The sequence below is a fragment of the Dermatophagoides farinae genome, chromosome 6, assembly GCF_024713945.1.
Source record: "Dermatophagoides farinae isolate YC_2012a chromosome 6, ASM2471394v1, whole genome shotgun sequence".
NCBI lineage: Eukaryota > Metazoa > Arthropoda > Arachnida > Sarcoptiformes > Pyroglyphidae > Dermatophagoides > Dermatophagoides farinae.
This window is the reverse complement of record NC_134682.1, coordinates 37,183-60,347: the sequence shown is the minus strand read 5'-3', so window position 1 is coordinate 60,347 and position 23,165 is coordinate 37,183. Positions and strand designations below refer to the sequence as shown.

The following is a 23,165-nucleotide window of genomic DNA, read 5'->3' as shown; positions in this document are numbered from 1 at the left end:
GATTTTGCCGAATCAAATAAAGAGAAGAATGAATTGGATGGATTGGATGGATGAAAAAACCCATGCCCGACACTCACCACTCGGGTACTACTTGGATAAAGTCTCTGCATCCGATCCTCTTGTGTTGTTGCATGGCAAGAAGAATATTTCTCCGGTCGAAAAGATTTTCCAACTTGAACTTGGAAATTTGATTATTACAATATTACCAATCGATGAACCAACGAATGAATGAAATGTTTTTTGTGCTGTGCATCATGGGTCATCATACAAAAGAGAAAGAGAGAGATTAGGTTAGATTCAAGTAGAATGATGCAATTACTAAACATGGCAAGCTGCATAATCATAATTGACAAATGAAATCATTGCCATCATGACGAATGAATATTAAATGGAAACGAGACTCAGTGAGAGAGAGAGGGAGAGAGGATGAGAATCAGATTAATAATCTGCACTGCCATTCATGATTATTATTGCTCTCTATCGTTAAATCTTGACATCGGATTTACTTGGGATGATTTCCTAAAAATGGAACATGGCATTCAAGTGTTTGATTATTGCAAATTAGTCAACTTTTTTTTATTATTTAGCCACCGAGTGGATTACAGCAGGAGGAACAAAACAAAACAAAACAAAACAAGAAAACAAAACTAAACAAAAATGAAAAAAGACAAAATCGATGCCAAGTGCCACACTAATACGATTTAATAGGGTGCCCGTTTCGTTCGATCGTTGTTTGGTTCTACAGTTCAAGTTAAAGTGAAAATGGAAATGGAAATGGAAAAAATAACGAAAAACAACTCACCAGTAAATCGAATGCCAAATTAGATAACGTATACGTAGATAGATAGAGAAGATGGAACAAGTTAACTTTATTTTCCAATTTAGTCCATTGGGTAATTTGATGTTTTTACTGCTAAATCTAATAATCTCTTTTGCTCGCTGCTTAATGTTTCATGTTGATTGCTCGATGCTGCAAATTTGATTTGCCATTTAATTAATTTGTCTTTACTTGCAGCAATAGCGAGCACAAATTAATTAGAGACCTATGATGTATGATGTTGCCATTTTGTATTTGTCTATATTTACAGCAGATTTACAGAATTGTCTTTGGGCATTCGATTCAATTCAACCAGAGTCATGATCGATCGATCGGAACCAATATATCATATAATCGATTACCGATATTGATCAAACATTGTGAATCAGATATTGTGAATCAAATGTTGTGAATCAAACATTGCACCTATAGCACACATCGAACAATAAAGACGACGACAACAACAAAGGCTGTTTGTGTTGTTGTTTGTCGATTTGAAAAGCAAGTTTTCTTTCTCAATTTCGGCAATGGGAAAGCGTTTTTCTTTCGAGCATAAAGAAAGAAAAGTTTGGGTAAATATTTGAACCCGAAAACGAGAAAATGATCAAAATGAATGGGCCCATGGAGATATATCACACTAGATAATATTCGCTTTTGTCAAATGGAAAAAAGTGTCAAAAAAGAAAGAAACAACTATATGTTCCAAGTTGTTGACTCGATTGTTGTTGTTGTTGTTTGGTTGTTGTCCGTTGTTGTTATTCAATCATAATCATGGTGGATCGAGCGCGCGCACATTTTCCGTTCTCCTTTTTCAAATACATGGCTATTCGGGCGATTAATTGTGTCTATAATAGACTGTGTCGATAGTTTACAATCACAATCACAATAGAATAGGGCCAATCACAATGAATGAATGAGTCTAATCGATTTCAGATCAATCAGCGACGGAAAAGGGGATTGTTGTTTTTCTGAATCACCAATGACCAAGAATGTAGCCAAATTATCACAAGTAATGAGAAAATTATGCTGAATCGATCGGTAAGTGAATAATTCAATTTGGACCGTTGACAGCTACAAATATTTGGCTGTATGAATGTCGCCCACGGGTCTGCATAAACCATCAATTTGGTGGTGGTGGTGGTGGGAAACAGCTTCAGGGCCATGATTCGGCGCAACCAATTCCCATTCCATTGACGATGATGATGCAATTTAAATTTAATTAACAAGCTAATAATAAAATGATTTGCCAATCATCAAATTGAATAAAGTTTTCTGCCAAGTGCTTGGTTCTCTCGATTCCATTCCATTCCATTCAACGATAATGGCACATTGCTCTCCTGTATTCTTTGTGTGTGTGTGTGTCGTTGTTTCGTTGTTTCGTTGATATTTGATTTGATTTTCAAGCTTGCCAATAAGACCATTGTGTGTGTGTGTGTGTGGATGTGTGTGGATGTGGATGTGGATGTATGAATGTGAGTGGCTGCATCAAGTTGAGTAAATATTTGACTAATATTTGTCGCCATTGCCAATGGTCGATTGCAAGCTAATAATGGGCATTCTGTGTGTTGTTGGATGGAAATCTTGGATCAGACTCGATATTGCCGGATACTAATTCATTCACACACGAATGGTTGGATCGAAACAAACAGCTATATAATTTGTGTGTATGGCTAGGTTGAATGAATGGAATGAATGAAACAATTTTGAATTTCAATTAAACTTGAATTAAGGAAATTCAAATGATGATGATTCAGTGAACAAACTCGACACTCGTCATTTCATGAATGTGTGTGAGTGAGTGTGTGTGGCAATTGTTTAAATGAATTGTCGCGAAACATCTTATCTTATCTAATAAATATAAATATCTCTTATATTGAATTCAATCGAGAAAAGCTCCATGATCCGGAATGTAAACAACGATGAAGCGAAAATCAGCTGACACTTTTTATTATTTTTTATCATGTTAACCATTTCGCCATTTTAAATAACGACAACGTTTCCTGTCCATGTTGTTGTCAAGCAGCATCATCGAATCATTTAATCATTGCGATGACGATGAACAAAGGTTGCTTCTCTGCAGCAAATAAACAATTATTCACTCAGCCAGAAAAATGGAATTGAATGACAATGAATCTGCGAGTCTAGTCGAGTCGAGTGTATGATTTGTTGTTGAGCATTTAATAATCATTTTGCAAAAGCAAATCTAAATTTGATTTGATTTCACAACTCACCATTTTATTTTTTCAATTTAATTTGCACGACACGTTAAGATCTTTGCCATTGTTTTGCTCGGTTTGTTGTTGTTTGCCCATCCATTTATCCAGTGTGTTGGCAATGAATTTAATTTTCTCTGATGATTCAAAGCACATATACAAATTGAATTTTTGGATGCCTAAAGGATGAAATGAAAATCACAGTAAACATGCTCATGATGATTGATTGATTGTCTGTTTATTCAATTTGATCAATCATCGAGGTAAAGCGTGTTTGACCCTTCGATTATTATGGCCAAAGGCAAATTGCAGAAAGAAATAAAAGTGACGCATTGTGTGTTGTTTATGTGCATAATAATATGATTTATTATTCAGTTCATAGTTTTGTACAGTCAATGAATGAATGAATGAATCGTTTAAAGGTTATCGCTGATCATCGTGTAGCAATTGAATTTCTTTGAGATAAGTTTCCCATTGTTGTAGCCGATCACTATGACTATGAATACTATGATTACCTTCATCACCATTGGCCAATAAGTAGGCGGCAGCCGTTGGCCAACGGAATAGGTGTTGTTGTAGATAATTGGACAATAGTGATGATGAGGATGATGGTGGGGGGGTTGCTGCAACAGGAAAGTGTGAAGGTGGTGAACCAGCCAATGACCAATGTAGTGGACTGATGTAATTTGAGATGGCCATCATGGGCATAGGTGTTGCCATTTTCGGGTTGCTCAATGGTGGTGGCGGCATCTTTGACCTGTCCATGGACGATGACGCGTTTGTAGACGAGGTGGACGATGATGATGATGATGATGACGAGGAGGATGAAAAAGCCAAATGTCCAAATGGTTTGGGTGATTTGGCCATTGATGATTGTCCGATGTCATGTGATACAGTCGGTGGTTGTTGTTTTCCGTGTTGATCATTGTCACTGATTAGTTTGTTGCCGCCATCATTGTTTGTCATCATCATCATCATCATCGGCATTGGCATTGGCATCGGGCTTGTCGATTCATTACGACCCGATTTCTCACGCTTTCGCCATTTAGCTCTAGTGTTTATTGTTTATTGTTTATTGTGAATTGTGAAAATAAATAAATTGGAGAAAAAAATTACAGAATGAAATTTTTGGAAATTGGCAATCGGGGAAAAGAACACCTACCTTCGGTTCTGGAACCAGACCTGCACAAACATTCATTCGGGAGATTTGAATTTGTTTTTTTTTGAAAAAACAGAGAAAAATAATGAAAAAAAATCAAACGATGGAAAATTGACAAGCTAATTTAATACAAAATTGATCATGAATAAGACGATTGACAAAACAAGTTCAATCAATCAATTTTGTAAACAACAACAACAACAACAACAACAACGAAAATAAAAACAATGAAAAAAACAATGACAAACTTTAATGAGAATTGTGCGATTGTACGACTCTCTGGAGGAATGAATACTAAGCCACACTATTAGAAATGATCATGGTTCTCTCTCATGGGAGCCAACTAAAAGTGAATTAAGATTCTCTACTCTGTATACCACCATACAGTCAACAAACAAACTAATTATGGCAAATTCTTGAATCGAATTAATTTGTTGATCAAAAACATTTGATTCGATTCAAAAGAGGAATCGGATTAGCCAAGTAATGAATCAATTTGTTTTTTATTCACACAATCAATATAGTCACGTAATCCTCATCCTCATCCTCCTCATAAATTCAGATTCAATTTGTTCATTTCTCACTCTCTCGTCTATGTGTCCGTGTGATGCTTACCTGAATTCTGGCTTCGCTTAGATCCAATCTCATGGCCAATTCTTCGCGTGTAAAGACGTCCGGGTATTGAGTCTTTTCGAAAGCTCGTTCCAATTGATGCAATTGATATGTGGTGAATGTGGTACGGCTACGACGAACTTTGCGTCGACTTGAACGCATCGATTCAAGCGATAAAATATCATCTGCATCATCGTCCATCAGAGCCAATGATATGGCTTCTCGATCATCAACTGTGTCGGATCCGGTTTCACTGTCGGACATTTGATCATTCGTTTTGAGAATCTGATCAATCAAAAATAACGACGACGACGATGATGGTGTTGTTTTTCTGTTGGTTTTGTTTGTCACAGGCTTTGATTCATTGTTCATGTGATAATTGATTGTCGATTGATGATTGTCAATCTTGGTGGCTGAATCATAACCATAGGGTGATATCATGGTGGCCATTATATCGCTCACTGCTGTTGATGAGGATTGCAATTCCTTCACATTAGGTGACATCATTTCATTAAGAGCTTGCCGTTTCTCACAGATGAAAAAAAATTAATTTCCGTTTCAAGAGTCGAAATTTTTAAATTTTAATTCAACCGATTCAAATCAATCATCATCATCACAGTAAAATGCACATGAACGTTGTTGTTGTTTTTATTGCTGTCGTAAGGAGACTGTAATGTTTGTGTTTGAGGAACGTGTTTCAATTCTGCAAACAGAATCGTCGACGGGAATGTTTTTTGATAGCAGTATGCGCACCTAGACACATGGGACACACGTATGGAAAATGTGTAGTGAGTATGTTACACATTACCGACCGACATAACTATTTCGGTTGGTGTGTTGTGGGATAATAAACTTGTCATTGATTCAATTATTGTTTATTGTTGATGAATGATTGTCCCGAATCGTTGGAAAGGTGTTATATTGACAACAGCAGCAACAAACTCTAAACAAAAATTGATTCACAATGGCCAAATATACTCGCCCATTCTAGCTAATTTTGACGATTGATTAAGGTGGAGCTCTGCATACCGTCCAAGTTGGTTAATAAAATCAATTCAACACACCGACTAATAGGCCAGGCCTTGTTATAATCTTTCTCATTGCAATTCAATTTCAATCAATCCATCTGAATGATCTGTATGTGTGAGCGAAATTCACGACGCGACAAATTGCACTTAACTTGTGACTAAAATATCGGGTAATTTTCTCTCTATCTAGGAGGATTATCAGTGAATAATAATGGAGCGAGAATGAGAGAGAGAGACAGGTCATTATCATGCTAATAGAATGAATTTGTGACCAGCCATTCTCTACACTCTAATCTCTTGCTCTCCACATGGGGTTAATCTGTGTCCATGTCTATGTAGATGTAGATGTTGTAATTGTAATGATAATTAATAAGCAATTATTCAATCATTGTAGCAATATTCGTGGCTGTCAGATTTTGTCTCCATCACTCAGACAGTGGAGATTATCCCAGTAAATATCTGTTGGACAGTCTGAGTCTGGCAAATCAATTTATGTTTTCACTCAAACTGGATTATTACAATGATTGTTATTGTTTTTATCATGATGGCCATCGGAAAACTTGTTCATTACAAAACTGACCAGGTGTGTAACTGTACGAATGCTGCACACGAATTTTTCATACGACCCAATGGTCAAAATCAATCAAACAGCTCAATTGTGAATGAATGGTGGGCAAAACAACATTCAATCACGAATGTAAATCATTTCAATTTGAAAAAATAATGAATGAAAACATTGAATTACACGTGCATACAATTCGCCGATGATCGAGATGGAGATTCAATGAATCAGAACAAATTTGCAATCTATTCGATGGTGATGGATCCATTATCAATGTTGGCAACAAAATTGTGCATTTTGGGAACAAGCCAGAAAGTCTATGAGCCACTCGAAATGAACTCTGTTTTCAATCAACCAACCAACCAACCAACCAACCGACTGACTGACTGACTGAGTATGTATATAAATCACTTTTTAGTTCAAGATTTCAAAATATATTAAAGACCAATTTGAGAAGAGGCGCCACAGCCATTATTTTGGAACGGGGAGAATTATTGATTGGTGATCGACTGTTCCATTCATTCATTGATTCGTTGATTGATTCACGCTAGATTAAAGCCAATCAGCAGCCAGTTTATTGCATTGTTGCATTGCATTTGTCATTCAAACAATGTTTAGGGATTAAAACTTTTCGACTTGAGTGGATTGATCGCTTGTAATTTTTTTACAGGGATAAAGAGAGCCAAATAGAACCAAATCAGTCATATGTTTCAATCACTAGATTTACATTTTGGCCAATTATTAGGATCATCGATGACGATTGGACCAAGTATGTGTGACGAGTGCATTAGATTGAGATTGCATTGTGTGTATGTTTAGTTAACCGTAAAAATAACAATTGGATAGTGAGGCAGAGAGAGAGAGAGAGAATTGCATTTCCATTATAGCCATAGTGTTCACAATTGAATCAATGAATGAGTGAATGAATGGGATCAGCTTACAAATCACAATTCGAAACGAAACGAATTCAATTTGTCACTGCTGTGGGAAAGTATTAGCGAGCATATTATTTACCGTACATGCTTATTATCATGGAAAACGGTCCAAATTGGTCATTTATTCACCGATTCGATTCGATTGGATGCAACCAGATAGTAAAGAATAGCAAAATTGAATTGAATGGATGAACCAACGGATAATTAGCAATTAGTAAACATGACGAAAGGATTAAAGGTTGCCAATATTGAATTACCAATAATCAATGCTCATCAATGTCGTTTAAACAGGAATATCAACGATGAAATTAGGCCCAACAGGCCCACGTTGATTGGAGAGAGTTGTATCTTTCGTAATGAATGTAAACATAAACAGATATCACAGAGATTTTTGGCCACTTGCAACGATAATACTTTGTTCATCATAATCAAATTCATTAGGTCTTGTTGCTGTTGGCCATATCGTTCACGATTATTGTGTATCAATTTCAATTGGTAAACATTCTTGACAGCAGCCAGTGCCGATGAATAGAGCAGATATGATTGAGCAAGTTGAACGAATCGCTCTTCATTGCAACGAATAGCTCCGATTCTGGATAGCCAATCAATGTTGTCACACAGCAGATAAAGACCGTACGATATTCGCGACAAAGACAGTGTTGTACACACCATGTTGTTCTGCAAACGCATCGAATGAATGGACAGATTGAATGCTTCGCTGAATTTGCCGAATCGTAAAGCTAAGTTGTTCATCATCATTTAGTCACAGTTTTCATTTTGATTCAAAATCTTACCTTGTCTTGATAAAGCCATCATTGTTTCGATTTGTTTCAATCGCAATACTGTTTCGGGATTATTGGCCATTTTATCCTGGACGGCCCACAATAAATGCGAGACATATTGCACGATCCTAACAAAAATGAACACAATTGCCAATGGGTTCTGATATGATATATTGGAAATGTAAACTTACCGGAAAATCCTCTCACGATCATCATTGTAGATGTTGAATTTCATTACCGAATCCATTCTTTCGTATCTGCTCAATTTTTGATGTTGATGAATTAAACCCAATGACACTCGGATGAACCGGTGCAGTAGAAATAGTCGGTTCTCGCACACGTGTTTTACGTTTGAAATACAAATATGTTTTCAATCATCATCAACATCATCAACATTGATTGATCAAAATGAGATTTTCTTACAAGTTCAACAATGTTCTCGGTTCAGTCTACGATCACGGCAATCTACAGTTTTTTCCTGATGGCAACTGTTTACTCAGTCCTTGTGGCAATAAACTTATCGTTTACGATCTGAAAAATGGTAAATGTCAAGCGTTGCCATTCGAAATCCAATTCAACATTTGCAACATAGCTCTCAGTCCAGACGCTTCGATTCTGTTGATAGTGACGGAAAAGAATCAGGTGATGATTGCATCATTGCTAGGCAATGTCATACTACATCGAAAAGATTTCAAACACATCGGTGACCGAATCAATGATGTGCAATTCTCTCCGGATGGTAAATATTTTGCCATCTGTGGTTCGAGCAAAGTGCTCGTCTACCTGACACCCGGATACATTGGCCAAGGCAAAGGACGCCAATTGTCTGGATTTAAAATTCACAAAATGATTCAGCCAGGGCACGAAGAATCGGTATCGGTCGCTTGGAACCATACATCACAATTATTGTTGATCACAAGCAAAGATTATTCAATGCGAATCTATCCGATTGATCGAAAAATCAGTGCATTCGGTGATCACATCACACTCACTGCTCATAATGATCTGATAATTGGTGCATTCTTCTCTAAAAGCAAGCCAAATCCATTGAACATATACAGCATTAGTCGAAATGGTCAGTTATTCGTGTGGGATTGTAGTTGGACAGAAATCGATAATGATACAGCGGCCGATAAATTGAATTATAGAATAGTCCAAAAGAAGTATTTGTTTGAAGATTTAAAGGAGAAAAACTCCGGCACTCGAATCACAGCTTATGGCTATGAACCGAAAGCACGTCTCATGGTTGTCGGATACAATGATGGCCGATTCATGTTGTACGATCTGGCCGATATGATTCTCATACACTCGCTGCAGTTGTCGAACAAAACGCCCATTTCGACCGTATCGTTCAATGGCAATGGAGCTTGGATCGCTTTGGGCACTTGTCCTGGTTCCGGTAATAAATATGACTTGGATAACGAGGTTTCAACTCAAACACAATTGATTGTTTGGGAATGGCAATCTGAATCGTTCATTCTGAAACAAAGTGGCTATTCGAATAGTGTGACCAATTCGTATGAATGTGTGGCATACTCACCTGATGCTTCGTTACTCATCACGGGCGGTACTGATGGTCGTCTCAAAGTTTGGAATCTTTTCACTGGATTCTGTGTGTCAATGTTTACTAGCGAGCACAAAGGACCGATTACCGGGGTCGAATTTGTTCCGGGCAAGGATGGCAAAGTTTTCGTCACCTGTTCGTTGGATGGAACCGTCAAGGCATTCGATCTGAACCGATATCGTTGTTTTCGAACATTAGCTGCACCGAGCGATTCGAAACCAGCTCAATTCATATCGTTGGCCGTCGACAAAATTGGCGGTGATTTCATAGCGGCTGGTTCACACAATTTTTTCGAAATATTTCTCTGGTCACTCAAAACGGGCAGACTATTAGAAATGCTATCAGGTATATACATACATGTTCTGCAAATGTTGATTCATATATTTGAACCCTACTTTCTTTCCAAAAACGTAGGTCATGAGGCACCTGTTTCATCTGTAAAATTTTCGCCCAATTCAAACACATTGTATTCTTGTTCATGGGATTGTACGGTGCGAATATGGAACCTGTTTGAAGGTGCCAAACATACGAGAGAAGTAATCAAACTTGGTAGTGATGCCCTTTGGCTGGATATCCGCGAAGATGGCCACGAATTTGCTGTGGCCACATTGAATGGAACCATATCGTTTTATGACGCTCAATCTGGCGATCAATTGGGCATCGGTATCGAACAAGGCAAACAAGATCTTGGCCGATCACGGTACAGGGGTGAACAAGTGGATGACAAATATAAATACTTTTCAACGTTTGCATATTCTGTCGATGGCCAATATGTGATTGCCGCCGGTCGTTCGAAATATGTTTGCATCTACAATGTCAAGCAGAAACTGCTCGTAAAACGATTCGAAATTTCGAACAATCTATCGCTCGATGGATTCGCCGAATTCATCAGCAAACGAAAAATGCAGGAATTCGGATTCGATATTGATCGGATCAAACATCGGGATGATGAGTCAAGCTTTGCTCCGGTTGCTTTGCCCGGAGTGATCAAAAGTGATTATGCTGACCGACAGCTGATGCCAATCATTGCCGTTATGCAGATTCGATTCTCACCAACGATGCGTTCGTTTGCTTTGGCTTCCACTGAAGGTGTTCTCCATTATTCTGTGGACAATACCACATCGTTCAATCCATATGAATTGGATACGTCTGTTACGATTGAATCGTATCGAGAGAATCTGAACAACAAACAATACGCTCAATCATTGATCCAGGCACTCAAATTCAACGATTGGAATCTCATTCAAGAGTCACTGGAAAACATTCCAGCTGATCAGATAGGACTGATCACATCCACATTATCGTTAGCAATGGTCGACAAACTGCTCGGCCATCTGGACAAAGGATTTGAAAAGACGGGTCATTTTGAATTCTATCTTCGGTGGGTGGAATCACTACTTACCCAGAATGCATGTGCCATGAAAAGTTGTCTATCCACCGAACAAACAACGGCATTGCGACGACTGCATCAAACATTGAAAAGCAAACATCAAGACCTCTCCAGAATCGTTGAATTCACCAAATATAACTGTAAATTCATGGCCATCATGGCTAAACATGCTCATCAGCAACCAATGATTGCTGATGACGATAATCAGATGGATGTTGATTTATGATTTATGATTAATGGTTTTTTTCATCTTTTTTTTCAATAAATTGAAATTCATCATCATTCTTTCATTTATATTTTACTAATTGTTTTACGTAGTCTATGAACGGTGCTATAAACACATGATTCTGTTCTCAGCGCTGTTTACAGCTGGTTTTAGACGATTGTTGTTGGATGTTGTTGTGTGACCATGGTGGATGGACTTCGGTTTGCAGTCGTTTGTTCCTCGAATCAGAATCGATCGATGGAAGCACATGCCGTGCTCAGGTATGACAATGATTTAGTAGATTGCGACCATTTTAACGATCATTGATTAATTTATAAAGCAAAAAGGGTTTCAATGTCCGTTCATTTGGGTCGGGAAACCAGGTAAAACTGCCTGGTCCAGCACAGGACAAACCGAACGTCTATGACTTTGGTACACCGTACGAACACATGTACAATGATCTGCTGAACAAAGACAAGAATCTTTACACGCAAAATGGAATCCTACACATGCTCGACCGGAATCGGCGCATCAAATTGCACCCGGAAAAGTTTCAAACTTGTCGTGATAAATTCGATGTCATCTTTACCTGTGAGGAACGAGTTTACGACCAAGTGGTCGAAGGTAAGTGTTGAAATTTTGATCCTTTAATTATTCATCATATTTATTTTAGAGATGAACTCACGATCGCCGCTTGATTACAGCACGGTTCACATCATCAACATTGACGTTCAGGACAATCACGAAGAGGCAACCATAGGGGCTCTGTTGATGCTCAAGATGGCTCAGTCGCTGGCCCAATCCAAAGATCTCGACAATGACATTGACGAATTGCTACAGGAATTCGAAACGACCATCAATCGGCCGTTGCTTCACACGATAGCATTCCAATGATGCCGTATATATGGGGTATATTTTTTATTGTACATTGTACACTGAGACATGGTGTGATAAAATAAAGAAAGAACAGACAAAGACAAAAAGCACTTTTTACATTCATCAGTTATCCAGATGGCCATACACACGTCGTAGCTTTTGCTTCCGATTGCGTTTGTGTTGATGATTTTTCCATGGTTTGGCTGGTTGGTTATCCGGTGCATTGCTGTGCTTACTGTCTTTGACGTGAACTCCCGACGTACTAGTGTGGCTAAAGAACTCCTGATCGAAATCTTGTCTAGTGAGTAGATTATTGCCTTCGTAAACTCGTTGCAATTTTCGGTCTGCAATCTGTTGTCGTCCACGATTCACGATTCGATCTGGTACTGCAAACCGATGATATTGCTTTTGGTCCACGTTGGGTGGTGCATAGCAATACAGGATTCGTCCTTGGACGAAATCTTTGAGAATGTATTTGGCCGCTTTCGATGTGTCGGGTAGACCACGTTGTGTCATGAAACCACGGCTATAACCATACACCGTGAGTAGCTCCAATGATGAAACGTGCTCGTCAACAGAATCCTCACTGTTTTCAGTGGTGTTGGTTTTTTTCAACAGAATCATCGCATAAATGGACTCAAAGACAGCTGCTGGAACTTTGCTGGTGATGGCTTCGATGGCCAAAAACACGTTTTTGATCTGATCGATTGGCAGAATGCCGTTGATGATCAGTTCGGCTTTGTTCGACACAAGATTCGGCAAAACAAGTCCTGGACAATCACAGATTGTGAGTTGGTCGTCGATAATGATTGTTTGAAAGTGTTTTGTCTTGCCGGGAGTTGCCGATACGGATACTTTTTTCGCTTTCATAATCAGCGCATTTATGGTGCTCGATTTGCCGACGTTTGGAAAGCCAACCAGGCCGACGGTCAAGGGGCGTTTATCCGTTCGATACGATTTCAACAACGAAATGAGCTGTCGATAGTCCAACGACAATGTTCGATCACGATCTTTCAATTGCAATTGGTCCATTTGGACAGAGGAGATATCTTGTTTTTCATTCGAATCGGGTTGTTCCTGTTGTTGTTGTTGTTCGAGAGCCGAGAAAAACAGACACTGGATGTCCATTGAATCGAAATGATCTAACCAGTGCTGACGCTGTTCACGGTTCAGATAATCGGCCTTGTTCAGCAGGATCAGACTGCGTTTGTCAGGATCCACCTCGCCAATGTACTTGTCTAGGTCAGCAGAATAGAACAGCAGTGGGTTGCGAGCATCCAGTATCTGAACAAGTACGTCACTTCGTTCGATCACACGCCACAGTTGACGCCAGAATTCCAGATTCTTTTCAAACGGTGTGAGCACAACATCGGTTGTCTCCTGAATGTGAGCCAGATGACGACGCCATTTCAGGTAATTCTCATTCTCCAACTCTTTTAATCGTTGCGGTGAATCGACTTGGTCTAGTTGCGGGCGTCTCGGAATGAGCAACTGGTCACGGAAATCTTCATCAGATGATGCAGCCGTTCTACCGTCATTAGTGTCCACGATTCGGATGTTTGTTTCCTGTTCGGCAGTGAATTGCTTGTTGGCCAATCGGGTTTGAGCCAGAAAGTCGTCCAAAGAAGTGTTTTCGGTGACGCTTTTTTCGACGATCAGTTCATCATGGCTGTGACGCTGTGAATAATTTTTTTACAACAACAATATGATTTGTTTAAGTTACAGGTTGATCGTCTTACCTCACTCAGAGGGCCAGATGTCGATTGATTACGTTGACTTTTGATCAACGATCGTCCCAACGAAAGGTTGGCCTGACTTTTAACCATTGTTATGTTGTTGTAAGTTGGATTTTATGAAATTTCATTGAAAAGTTATCAACAATCCAACAAGAAAAACAAAACAAGCGTGCAAAGACTGACTAGATTGCCATCTAGGGGCAATGACAAAGAAACAAACGAAAAAAATGTATCAATTTGAATGTATCCTATTTTTATTTTATTCACAACTGTTGATTGAGTCAAGTTGCGTTTTCATCATCATCATCATTTATTTAATTATTAATTTAATCATAACAATCATTCATTGATTTATTTATTATGAACGAACGTATGAATGGACAAACTAAAGATTGGATCCTGGACAGTGGATATGAAGAATTATTATTTATAACACATCATCCTCATCATCTAGTGGGTGATTCAAGCTTTGCTGATGAATTGGTTGCATTTGTCTTGCATCTCATCTACGTATGAAAATGGAAAATGATAAAGTGAAAAAAGAATACTCATCAACGACAACAACAAGCTCACCTGGACTGGCGCCCAAACACTTTCCCCATTCGACAAGAGTGATTTTGTGATCGTCGTTGGCATCGCAGCCATCCAAAAAGTCAGATATGCAACTTTCCATCGATAGCAATGGTGCACGTAATGGAAACAATTCATGTCGTGATACGTACCGATCGTGTGGTTCTTTGTCCAGATCGCAGAATTTCCAGATGATCGCGTCGATCCATTTGTGTTCCATATCCTGTTTAGAATTGGTCACCTCTACCCTAGATAAACTGATGATGCTGTCGAGCCAATCCCGCATTCGACGAGGAAAGTCTTCGAGAACTTCGTCTCTACATGGTTCGATGTCCTTGCATTCTCCATAATAGTCGATATGCATGTGTTTGTGTTCATACGTGCAGTACTTTGAATCGACTGCGTTCACTTGTTCAAGACAATCGCAACGATGTTTCATGAGATGGCAATCTGATTGCCATGTTTCGTTGTAGTTGGAACAGACACGACGTCGAAGGTCATCGTTTTGTGGACACTCTCTGATACAGATGCAATTGGCCTCGTTGTTCTCGTAATCGACAAAGCATTCCTGTCCGAAGCCGCATTTGATTGATAAGCATGGATCTTCGGTAGTCACTGTGGCCAATCGAATCGAATCGAATGTGTGTGTGTGTGTGTGTGTGTGCGTAAGAAAAGTTTCATAATCATATATATAGAGATAGTCAACTCACCTGCATTTGGTTTGTCCGATTCTTGACCAGTGATTGCACCACCACATTCGATGCTGGCCACTACTACCAAGAGCAACAAGGCCCCGCATTTGATCCATTCATTGTTGCAATACATTTTTGGCTGAAAAGAAATTGGCTTTTAACAAAGATTCGATTCGATCGATACCAGTTTTCGGAAATAAATGACTGGGCAGACAAGCCGAACACTGGTGCAGCATGGAGACACACCCATCCATGTCTATAAATATAATCACAACACGAACATACAGTGTTGTTGTATGATAAACATGTGAACATCATTTACAGAAAGCAGTGATGGCGAAAATTATCTGCTTAGTTGGCAATAAAGTCAGATAATCTAAACAAACCAACATCATGTATGAATGTGAGTGTGTGTGAGGATAAAATTGGTTTGTTTACATATTCACGAAGGAAATGCTTGGGCGTCATGAGCAAACTAGGCCAATCATTTATCATACCGCCTAGTGGGAATTTCCAACTATACGGTCGTTTATTTATTCAAGAAAATACGGAATGAAAAGTCAAAAGATACACATACACAGAGAAAGAGAGAGATGATACATGGACATTGTGAGAATAGAATGTTTAGACTGGGCAGATGGTGACATTGATGCCGAGATTACCGTTTTCCGAGAATCTCTGGGCCAATGTCGTATCAAACACTAGACAGTCGTTTGTGTTGATGGCCGTTTGGACACCGTCGTGGATAGATTTGGGTGTTGCTTCCCAGACCAATCGCCGCTTATGACCAGACAACTCTAACCGGTAAATGAAATTCTCGGCCTGCTTTTCAGATCCGATGATTTGGACGACAGCGTAAAACTGCTGCCGGCCATTCTTTTCCTGTTTTTCGAGCACCAACATGAAATGGTGTGAGAAACATGACTGAATCATCACCCAATCGACTGCACCGCTAAGATTGATGTCCGTGGCCAAAAAGACAATGTCTTCACCTTCCAACGTCGTGATGCTTTTGTGTTGTGACATGAGATGCGGCATCACCTGATCTATTGGGCCTTGCCACTTGCAACTGGTTCCTGGAATATGGCAAACAATCGATGAGTGAATGAATCAATGAGGAGTGCATAGGATCACCTACCTGGACATGGACATATGTACGGTTTATGAGTACAGGCTTCCTCGTGGCCTGGTTTATCTTGGTAAAGGAGCTGAGTTTTGCAGCCAAGAATCGAGTATTTACAAGGAAAATAGACGCTCGAAGCCACTTTTTCCATCTGCAGATTTCGGATATTCGACGTGATCTGGACTCGACACGTCGGACATGTGGTTATCATTTTGCGACAGGTCTGGCAAACGAGATGGCCATTCTGACATTGCAAAATTGGAGGTAAAATGTATTCGAAACAAACGGGACATTCAAACAGTGAGGCCAACTCGGAATTTGATTTTTTGCCAAACAGACTTGAATCCATTTATGTCCGTTTGGTGGATTAATTTTGGTCAAGTATTAAGTATTAAATAATCAATCAAATCAATTAGACAATATACACACGAAACACGAACAACAAGTGAACCAACAACAACAACAACGATAACGACAACTTGCTCTTGTGTTGTAATGAAAAAAAAAAGTTAATGACATATTGAGCTCATCGAACAATAGCAGCAATGTTATTTTTGGAATTCAAGAGATGGCGCTTTATTCAGAATCGAATGTTGAATCCTTTTTTCGAACTTGGAACGTTCATATGGAATCCTGATGATTGGGGCTGATCCACCACCTTGTTCGATGACTTGCTATTGGGTATCAGTCGATCTTCATCTGCGTCTAGTTGGTTGCGTTGGAATTGTTTTCCACCACTGGGTGCTTTTGGACTTTGTGCTTTACGATGATGTTGACAGCCTTCCGATTTAGCTGGCCAAGTGGGAAACATTGCCGGATCAACAGGCAATGGTGATTCTATGAAGAACTCATGTCGTAAAGCTTCGTCGGCGGTGATACGACGTTCCGGACAATAGGTGAGGAAACGGTTAATGAGATCGAAGCCAGATTTGCCCAATTTATGACCGATTCGGTTATGCAGGCTATTGTATGGAAATTCGATGAACGTCATTTTTTTCACCAATGCTAATTCAGAATAACCGGGCCATATCTTTTCGTTGGGAGTGCCCAACTCTTTGAAAATGATGTTGAGTTGATCGATTTCAGACTTGCCCTGGAATAACGGTCGCATGGTGACAAATTCGCCAAATATGCAGCCAACTGACCAGTTGTCAATCGGAAAGGAATACTGTGGTGCTTGCAGCAGCAATTCTGGAGCTCGATACCACAAAGTGACTACAATCGAAGTGTATTCTTTCAAAGGCGAGCCATATTCGCGAGCCAAGCCGAAATCGCCAATCTGTAAATCGTGTGTGTTGTGAATTAGTCAGATTAATTAATAATAATATAAATCAGATAATCATTACTTACCTTGAGAACACCTTTGTGACTGAGCAACAGATTCGAAGTCTTGAGATCACGGTGAAGAATCCAATTGTCGTGAAGATGTGCCACAGCTCGCAACAATTGCAACATGAGCGTTTTAACTTCGCCCAACAGAAAAGGCTTTTTCATCGTCTCCATCAGACTTTTGAGATCGTGTTCCACAAAGTCCATGACCAGATAGATTTTGTCCATGTTGCTGCCGACGACAATCTCACGAACGGTGACAATGTTTTCGTGTTTCACCTTTAACAGACTGCTGATTTCCCGCAACGATGTGATGGGAAATCCTTCTTTTTCCTTTTCCATCTTGAGCCGTTTCAAAGCGACCGTTTCACCTGTTCGTTTATCTTTGGCACGATACACAACGCCATAGGTACCTTCTTCAACGCGGTTAATACAATGGAATTCTTCTACGCTTCGACATCCGTGGATGCCCGGGTAATATGGCGGTAATTGGTCAATGTTGTCGATCATGATCATATTGGTTCACAACACACCATGTGTTCATCAACAACAATAACAACAACATTCACTGATAATGGCCGTCATCAGATGGCAGCAGTGCTATCTTTGCAGGCGCGGTTCGACAATTGCACTCTGCAAAAGATGAACTATTTGGACAGACAGACAGAGTTGGTTGTTTTTTTTTTTTGCTTATTGACAATTGTTGTTCGTGATTGTTGATGTTGATCCATTAATTGTATCGATTTCCTTTGCTCATCATCGCCAAACGTCATGGTAAGTTTGATTTAAAGTTTAATATGATGTTGATTTTACTTGGTTTCGCACTCACACACACACACACACACAGACGGACAAACAATTGGATCATGCACTGGATTTGATGCGTCGTTTGCCGCCTCAACAGATCGAACGTAACCTCGGTCATTTGCTCGATCTGGTAAATAGTGTAGATTTGAACGGTTCCATTTGACTAATATTATCATTATAAAAAAATTAGGTACCCGACCTATGTGAAGATTTACTATCGTCGGTGGACCAGCCATTAAAGGTGGCTCGAGATAAACAATCGGGCAAGGAATATCTTCTCTGTGATTACAACCGAGATGGCGATTCTTACAGGTGAGTAGTTGGTGGTAGATGATTTATGCTTTATTATTGATTATTGATAGGTCTCCATGGAGCAATCAATACGATCCACCGCTCGACGATGGCAACGTGCCATCGGAAAAACTACGTCAGTTGGAGATTGATGCCAACCATGCGTTTCATTTGTATCGGGAGATGTATTTCGAAGGAGGCGTTTCTTCCGTCTATTTCTGGGATCTGGATCACGGTTTCGCCGGCGTCATTCTCATCAAGAAAGTGGGCGATGGCTCCAAGAAGATCAAAGGTTGTTGGGATTCGATTCACGTGGTCGAAGTGCAAGAGAAATCGGGTGGCCGTAACGCCCATTACAAACTCACTACGACGGTCATGCTCTGGCTCCAGACCAACAAACAGAGCTCCGGTACGATGAACCTGGGCGGCAGTCTGACACGACAAATCGAAGGCGACAGTGCTGTTACCGATGCCTTTTCGCACATAGCCAATATTGGCAAGATGGTCGAGGTAAGTTACAAAAAAAGGTGATGAAAAAAGAGTGTTTAACTTTTGCCGATTGGTCACAGGACATGGAAAACAAGATCCGTTCGACGCTCAATGAGATTTATTTTGGCAAGACGAACAACATCCTCAATGGTCTACGGTCGGTGAATTCGTTGATTGAGCTCAAAGCACAGGAAGCGGTCAAAACGGAACTGGCACAAGCGCTACAGAAACGGCAGAAGGAATAGTGTGTGTCCCCAAGATGTTCATGTTTTCTTTTTTCTTCTTTTTCTTTAATCGTGTATATTGTTCCAACTAATGATCGAATCACCGAAATGTAACACATGTGGATAAGATGATACAATGATACAATACAAGTTGAGCATTTTATTCAATTTTGATAATGTTGTAATGCGTAGTGGTTGGTTGTTTTTATATGCATGTAATAATAATAAAAATAAATCAATTTTTGAGAGAATAAAACCAGACAGAATTTCAAATCTGGATCGTTGGATACGTACTCTATGAACAAAGCCATTTGAGCATTCAACGGTTGAATATATTCAGTTTGAATTTTGAGTTTCATTTGCAAAAATTTCAACCATCAACCATCTAAATGCTAAATGATAAATGATTATGGAAACTGTAAATGAACTGCGCAAACTTCTTGACATGGATTTTCCCGAATCGGAATCAACAAAGGCCAAGGTCCGATTCCGATTGTTGGATGATAAAGTGACCAGACATCAGAATGTGGTCAAGATTGTACGAGATGATCCAAAGCCCAGCCGAACAAACGAAAAACGACCCTTTCTTCGCAAGGGTGACGGATTGAAGCGGCGGTTTGGTATTGTCCACAAAACAAACAACAACAACAACAACAGCAGCAACAACAATCTGGAAAAGATCATCAAGTCAACTGTTGACCAGGGAACTGATCCTATTTCGGTGATGGACAACAACGACGACTGCACGACAAACATTGATTCTGAAGATTCTTTTATCGAAGATGCAAACGAACAGATTCGAATGTTGGAACATCGAATCGAGCAATTGTGTCGTTTGAAGGATGCTATCGTCGAAATTGTGGATGATTCAGTTTGGCCGGATGGAACGACGGTAGTCAAGTTTGCCAAGTAAGTTTTGCCATTTACTTTTGGCAATCTAATATTTATTGGAACATTTTTGTATATCGACAGTGGCCAAATGGAGCGCTTGTTGCCAAATGGCGACAAACAGGTGACCTATCCGGATGGAATACAAGCCTGGATCAAACGCAGTGATCACAGCGAACAGATCCAATTGGTCGATGGTTCAACATACAGCTGTTACGCGAATGGTGTGCAAAAACGATGCTATCCAAACGGCGATATCGAAATCAAGACTAGCACTTATGTGGTATGTGTATGATGAATGAATGAATGAATCAATAATCGATTGTTGCTTATGTTTTGTATCTTGTCTTACATGTTTGCCGCTAATTGTTGACAGAAACGAAAGTTTGCCTCCGGAAAAGTAAAGACTGTGTATTCGAACGGTGTGCAAGAAATCCTCTACAATGACGGCCGTTTATTGTTCAAAGACGGTTGTGGCCAACTCATCGGAGAAAATCATCTCGGAATGAAATGAACGACAACAACAACAAGTGTCTTTGTTTGATGACGATAGGTTGAATGAACATGGAAAATGGTTCGATTGATAAGCAGCAACAAGTTGTAATTATGCACAACATATTGATAAACATGAGTGATTACATTTTTTTTCTATAAAGGCCGACTCTGATTTGGAAAAGTGCATTTATGCAGCTTATCCAATGGTAATGAACGAACGAACCCTGCCATGAAGAGAAGAATGACGCAGCAACAAGTGAAAAAATCCCACATGACCAACGAATACGTGTCGCTCAATCAGAAGCTGATTGAGCGTAGCCAATCGCCAGAGGTGAGCTTCTTTTCCACCGAATTTTTCCCACCGAAAACATGGAAAGCTCTGGATAATCTGGTTCCCTTGGTGGACAGTTTCCGCCAATTGGGTGCACTATTCTCTTCCATCACTTGGCATTCGAATGTGAACCACATGGAAAACATTGACGACATACTCAGCATACAAGTGGTCGACATTGCGCTCAATTATTGTTCGCTTGACACTATGATCCATCTGACCTGTGTGGGTATGACAGCCAACAAAATGCTGGCCATATTGGAACGACTGAAGCAGATTGGCATACGAAACATATTGGCTCTTCGTGGCGATCTAGAATCGGCCACCAGCAACACCGAAGATTTCCAGTATGCATCCGACTTGGTTCGTTTCATTCGCCATCACTATGGTGATTACTTTACCATCGCTGTTTCTGGATATCCGATCAAACACCCGGAATCGATAAACAAGCAGCAGGACCGAGAGTATCTGAAGAACAAGGTGAATGCTGGTGCCGATTTTATTATCACGCAACTCTTTTTCGAAGCGGATGTTTACTTTGCCTTTGTCGACGAGTGTCGTGCTATCGGAATCAACGTACCCATTCTGCCTGGTATCATGCCTATACAGAGCTACGATTCTTTGTCCAAGATTACACGTTTATCTCAGTTGGACATACCAGCCCAGCTCATCCAAGATTTGGAACCAATTCGCATGAATGACGAAGCTATCCGAAGCTATGGTATCGAATGGACCATTCACCTTTGTCGGCAATTGATGAAATCCGGCTTGACGCCAGGACTTCACTTTTACACACTGAATCGACAGTACGCAACAACCACCATCGTGAAAGCATTGGAAATCGGCTACACTTCCTGCCCACATAAGCCACTTCCCTGGCGACATGCGGCCAATCATCGCCGTTGTAGCGAAACTGTGCGGCCAATCTTTTGGTCATCGCGACCGAAAAGCTACATGCAACGAACCAACACCTGGGACGAATTTCCTAATGGCCGTTGGGGTCGAGTTCATTCGCCGGCATTTGGCTCATTGAACGAATACCATTTGTTTGCAGCATTGGACTCGATTACTGCCAAGAACCGGAAACGGTACAGAGCCATGTGGGGAGAAAAGTTGCACCATGAACGTGATGTGTGGCACATATTCGAATCATATGTGGCAGGCATCAACAATCGATTTGGCCATAAAGTCGAGTCATTGCCCTGGAATGACGAGCAACTGGCGCCAGAAACTGATGCACTTAGGCAGCAGTTGTCTTGTGTAAACAGAAACGGCATTCTCACCATCAACTCACAGCCAAACGTCAATGGAATCATTTCGAGCGATCCAGTTCATGGCTGGGGTTCTCCCAACGGCTACGTTTACCAGAAAGCATACGTTGAGTTTTTTGTTTCTGGCCACAGAATCGGTTCTCTGCTAGAGGTTTTGTCCCAGTATCCGCTGGTCAACTACCAGATCACCAACAACCAGGTGAGTTTCTTTATTTCTTTCATTGAACAACAATGAGAATGACATTTTTTTTCACAAACAGGGCGACTTGTTTTACACGAACCTCGATGAAGAGGAGCCGATAGCTGTCACATGGGGTGTGTTTCCTGGCAAAGAGATAATTCAGCCGACCATTGTGGATGTCGACAGTTTCAAAGTGTGGAAAGAGGAAGCGTTCAGTCTGTGGATGAACAAGTGGGCTTGCATCTATCCTGACGACGATGTTGTGTCACGTTCGGTTCTCACTTTGATCTGTGACACGTATTATCTGGTCAATCTGGTCGACAACGACTATCCGAACGATACCTGCCTGTGGTCGATTCTGGATAAACTGTAGCCACGACCAATGTACGAATTGAAAGTCACGCGAAAAAAATTCGACTTTGAAATGAGCGCACACTTTGGACCTTGCATTATCAATTTGATTGGTTGATTGATTGATTGATTGTTGGAGTGATTATTATTGTATGTGTGTGTGTGTGTGTGTGTGTGTGTGTGTGTGTGTGTAGTAATAATAAATTCGTTTGCTTCCTTTTGTTACTAAAAAGTAATTTGGGTC

At 40.1% G+C, this 23,165-nt stretch overlaps 11 protein-coding genes across 12 annotated transcripts; 5 read left to right on the top strand and 6 right to left on the bottom strand.

The window, feature by feature from the left end:
* Window positions 1-3,372: 3,372 nt before the first annotated feature.
* LOC124493977 (uncharacterized) lies at window positions 3,373-6,799 on the bottom strand. The gene is made up of 3 exons (XM_047057111.2): window positions 4,805-6,799; window positions 4,193-4,212; window positions 3,373-4,081 (listed from the first exon to the last, which is right to left on the bottom strand). Exons 1-3 carry the CDS (start codon window positions 5,306-5,308, stop codon window positions 3,454-3,456), a joined length of 1,152 nt encoding a protein of 383 aa, XP_046913067.2. The 5' UTR covers window positions 5,309-6,799; the 3' UTR covers window positions 3,373-3,453.
* Window positions 6,800-6,944: 145 nt separating this feature from the next.
* Window positions 6,945-8,405, bottom strand: Pex11ab (peroxisomal biogenesis factor 11ab). Its single transcript, XM_047057117.2, has 3 exons — window positions 8,300-8,405; window positions 8,121-8,236; window positions 6,945-8,066 (listed from the first exon to the last, which is right to left on the bottom strand). Exons 1-3 carry the CDS (start codon window positions 8,353-8,355, stop codon window positions 7,600-7,602), a joined length of 639 nt encoding a protein of 212 aa, XP_046913073.2. The 5' UTR covers window positions 8,356-8,405; the 3' UTR covers window positions 6,945-7,599.
* A 3-nt stretch (window positions 8,406-8,408) lies between these two features.
* On the top strand, window positions 8,409-11,344 carry LOC124493972 (periodic tryptophan protein 2 homolog). The gene is made up of 2 exons (XM_047057101.2): window positions 8,409-10,017; window positions 10,087-11,344. Exons 1-2 carry the CDS (start codon window positions 8,517-8,519, stop codon window positions 11,286-11,288), a joined length of 2,703 nt encoding a protein of 900 aa, XP_046913057.2. The 5' UTR covers window positions 8,409-8,516; the 3' UTR covers window positions 11,289-11,344.
* A 55-nt stretch (window positions 11,345-11,399) lies between these two features.
* On the top strand, window positions 11,400-12,250 carry Ssu72 (Ssu72 CTD phosphatase). Its single transcript, XM_047057118.2, has 3 exons — window positions 11,400-11,548; window positions 11,608-11,891; window positions 11,941-12,250. Exons 1-3 carry the CDS (start codon window positions 11,472-11,474, stop codon window positions 12,159-12,161), a joined length of 582 nt encoding a protein of 193 aa, XP_046913074.1. The 5' UTR covers window positions 11,400-11,471; the 3' UTR covers window positions 12,162-12,250.
* LOC124493975 (nucleostemin 3) lies at window positions 12,169-14,050 on the bottom strand. The gene is made up of 2 exons (XM_047057109.2): window positions 13,883-14,050; window positions 12,169-13,820 (listed from the first exon to the last, which is right to left on the bottom strand). The coding sequence occupies exons 1-2, from the start codon at window positions 13,967-13,969 to the stop codon at window positions 12,267-12,269; spliced, it is 1,641 nt and encodes a 546-aa protein (XP_046913065.2). The 5' UTR covers window positions 13,970-14,050; the 3' UTR covers window positions 12,169-12,266.
* Window positions 14,051-14,109: 59 nt separating this feature from the next.
* LOC124493983 (SPARC) lies at window positions 14,110-15,392 on the bottom strand. Its single transcript, XM_047057116.2, has 3 exons — window positions 15,160-15,392; window positions 14,453-15,064; window positions 14,110-14,385 (listed from the first exon to the last, which is right to left on the bottom strand). The coding sequence occupies exons 1-3, from the start codon at window positions 15,272-15,274 to the stop codon at window positions 14,342-14,344; spliced, it is 771 nt and encodes a 256-aa protein (XP_046913072.1). The 5' UTR covers window positions 15,275-15,392; the 3' UTR covers window positions 14,110-14,341.
* Window positions 15,393-15,628: 236 nt separating this feature from the next.
* On the bottom strand, window positions 15,629-18,202 carry LOC124493976 (cyclin-dependent kinase 11B). Its single transcript, XM_047057110.2, has 3 exons — window positions 17,615-18,202; window positions 16,280-17,543; window positions 15,629-16,217 (listed from the first exon to the last, which is right to left on the bottom strand). Exons 1-2 carry the CDS (start codon window positions 18,107-18,109, stop codon window positions 16,845-16,847), a joined length of 1,194 nt encoding a protein of 397 aa, XP_046913066.2. The 5' UTR covers window positions 18,110-18,202; the 3' UTR covers window positions 15,629-16,217; window positions 16,280-16,844.
* LOC124493981 (E3 ubiquitin-protein ligase siah2) lies at window positions 15,971-16,613 on the bottom strand. Its single transcript, XM_075731837.1, is given in 2 exon segments — window positions 15,971-16,276; window positions 16,278-16,613. Coding segments are annotated over 2 exon segments (642 nt in total).
* Window positions 18,203-18,247: 45 nt separating the features above from the next.
* cpb (F-actin-capping protein subunit beta) lies at window positions 18,248-19,660 on the top strand. Its single transcript, XM_047057114.2, has 5 exons — window positions 18,248-18,367; window positions 18,441-18,530; window positions 18,591-18,712; window positions 18,763-19,201; window positions 19,261-19,660. The coding sequence occupies exons 1-5, from the start codon at window positions 18,365-18,367 to the stop codon at window positions 19,423-19,425; spliced, it is 819 nt and encodes a 272-aa protein (XP_046913070.1). The 5' UTR covers window positions 18,248-18,364; the 3' UTR covers window positions 19,426-19,660.
* A 135-nt stretch (window positions 19,661-19,795) lies between these two features.
* Sas-4 (spindle assembly abnormal 4) lies at window positions 19,796-21,089 on the top strand. 2 transcript variants are annotated; one of them, XM_075731763.1, is made up of 4 exons: window positions 19,796-20,313; window positions 20,377-20,575; window positions 20,669-20,892; window positions 20,949-21,089. In XM_075731763.1, the coding sequence occupies exons 1-3, from the start codon at window positions 19,808-19,810 to the stop codon at window positions 20,804-20,806; spliced, it is 843 nt and encodes a 280-aa protein (XP_075587878.1). In that variant the 5' UTR covers window positions 19,796-19,807; the 3' UTR covers window positions 20,807-20,892; window positions 20,949-21,089. The 2 variants fall into 2 exon arrangements, with proteins under 2 accessions (XP_075587878.1, XP_046913069.2); XM_047057113.2 differs by having other exon boundaries at window positions 20,669-20,889; window positions 20,949-21,073.
* On the top strand, window positions 20,877-23,153 carry LOC124493973 (methylenetetrahydrofolate reductase (NADPH)-like). Its single transcript, XM_047057102.2, has 2 exons — window positions 20,877-22,588; window positions 22,650-23,153. Exons 1-2 carry the CDS (start codon window positions 21,017-21,019, stop codon window positions 22,941-22,943), a joined length of 1,866 nt encoding a protein of 621 aa, XP_046913058.1. The 5' UTR covers window positions 20,877-21,016; the 3' UTR covers window positions 22,944-23,153.
* The last annotated feature ends 12 nt before the right edge of the window (window positions 23,154-23,165 follow it).

Coding starts and splice junctions, on each gene's coding strand:
- LOC124493977 (XM_047057111.2), bottom strand. CDS start 5,308: ATGATGTCACCTAATGTGAAGGAATTGCAATCCTCATCAACAGCAGTG. Junction 4,213..4,804: donor TAAGCGAAGCCAGAATTCAG/GTAAGCATCACA, acceptor ATGTTTGTGCAG/GTCTGGTTCCAGAACCGAAG. Junction 4,082..4,192: donor GTCTGGTTCCAGAACCGAAG/GTAGGTGTTCTT, acceptor AATAAACACTAG/AGCTAAATGGCGAAAGCGTG.
- Pex11ab (XM_047057117.2), bottom strand. CDS start 8,355: ATGGATTCGGTAATGAAATTCAACATCTACAATGATGATCGTGAGAGG. Junction 8,237..8,299: donor GATCGTGAGAGGATTTTCCG/GTAAGTTTACAT, acceptor CATTTTTGTTAG/GATCGTGCAATATGTCTCGC. Junction 8,067..8,120: donor GATGGCTTTATCAAGACAAG/GTAAGATTTTGA, acceptor TGAACAACTTAG/CTTTACGATTCGGCAAATTC.
- LOC124493972 (XM_047057101.2), top strand. CDS start 8,517: ATGAGATTTTCTTACAAGTTCAACAATGTTCTCGGTTCAGTCTACGAT. Junction 10,018..10,086: donor ACTATTAGAAATGCTATCAG/GTATATACATAC, acceptor CCAAAAACGTAG/GTCATGAGGCACCTGTTTCA.
- Ssu72 (XM_047057118.2), top strand. CDS start 11,472: ATGGTGGATGGACTTCGGTTTGCAGTCGTTTGTTCCTCGAATCAGAAT. Junction 11,549..11,607: donor GAAGCACATGCCGTGCTCAG/GTATGACAATGA, acceptor TAATTTATAAAG/CAAAAAGGGTTTCAATGTCC. Junction 11,892..11,940: donor TTACGACCAAGTGGTCGAAG/GTAAGTGTTGAA, acceptor TATTTATTTTAG/AGATGAACTCACGATCGCCG.
- LOC124493975 (XM_047057109.2), bottom strand. CDS start 13,969: ATGGTTAAAAGTCAGGCCAACCTTTCGTTGGGACGATCGTTGATCAAA. Junction 13,821..13,882: donor CATCTGGCCCTCTGAGTGAG/GTAAGACGATCA, acceptor AATTATTCACAG/CGTCACAGCCATGATGAACT.
- LOC124493983 (XM_047057116.2), bottom strand. CDS start 15,274: ATGTATTGCAACAATGAATGGATCAAATGCGGGGCCTTGTTGCTCTTG. Junction 15,065..15,159: donor ATCGGACAAACCAAATGCAG/GTGAGTTGACTA, acceptor GATTGGCCACAG/TGACTACCGAAGATCCATGC. Junction 14,386..14,452: donor GTGTTTGGGCGCCAGTCCAG/GTGAGCTTGTTG, acceptor TTTCATACGTAG/ATGAGATGCAAGACAAATGC.
- LOC124493976 (XM_047057110.2), bottom strand. CDS start 18,109: ATGATCATGATCGACAACATTGACCAATTACCGCCATATTACCCGGGC. Junction 17,544..17,614: donor GTCACAAAGGTGTTCTCAAG/GTAAGTAATGAT, acceptor CACGATTTACAG/ATTGGCGATTTCGGCTTGGC.
- cpb (XM_047057114.2), top strand. Junction 18,531..18,590: donor TCGGTCATTTGCTCGATCTG/GTAAATAGTGTA, acceptor TAAAAAAATTAG/GTACCCGACCTATGTGAAGA. Junction 18,713..18,762: donor CGAGATGGCGATTCTTACAG/GTGAGTAGTTGG, acceptor GATTATTGATAG/GTCTCCATGGAGCAATCAAT.
- Sas-4 (XM_075731763.1), top strand. CDS start 19,808: ATGATTATGGAAACTGTAAATGAACTGCGCAAACTTCTTGACATGGAT. Junction 20,314..20,376: donor ACGGTAGTCAAGTTTGCCAA/GTAAGTTTTGCC, acceptor GTATATCGACAG/TGGCCAAATGGAGCGCTTGT. Junction 20,576..20,668: donor TCAAGACTAGCACTTATGTG/GTATGTGTATGA, acceptor AATTGTTGACAG/AAACGAAAGTTTGCCTCCGG.
- LOC124493973 (XM_047057102.2), top strand. CDS start 21,017: ATGAAGAGAAGAATGACGCAGCAACAAGTGAAAAAATCCCACATGACC. Junction 22,589..22,649: donor ACCAGATCACCAACAACCAG/GTGAGTTTCTTT, acceptor TTTCACAAACAG/GGCGACTTGTTTTACACGAA.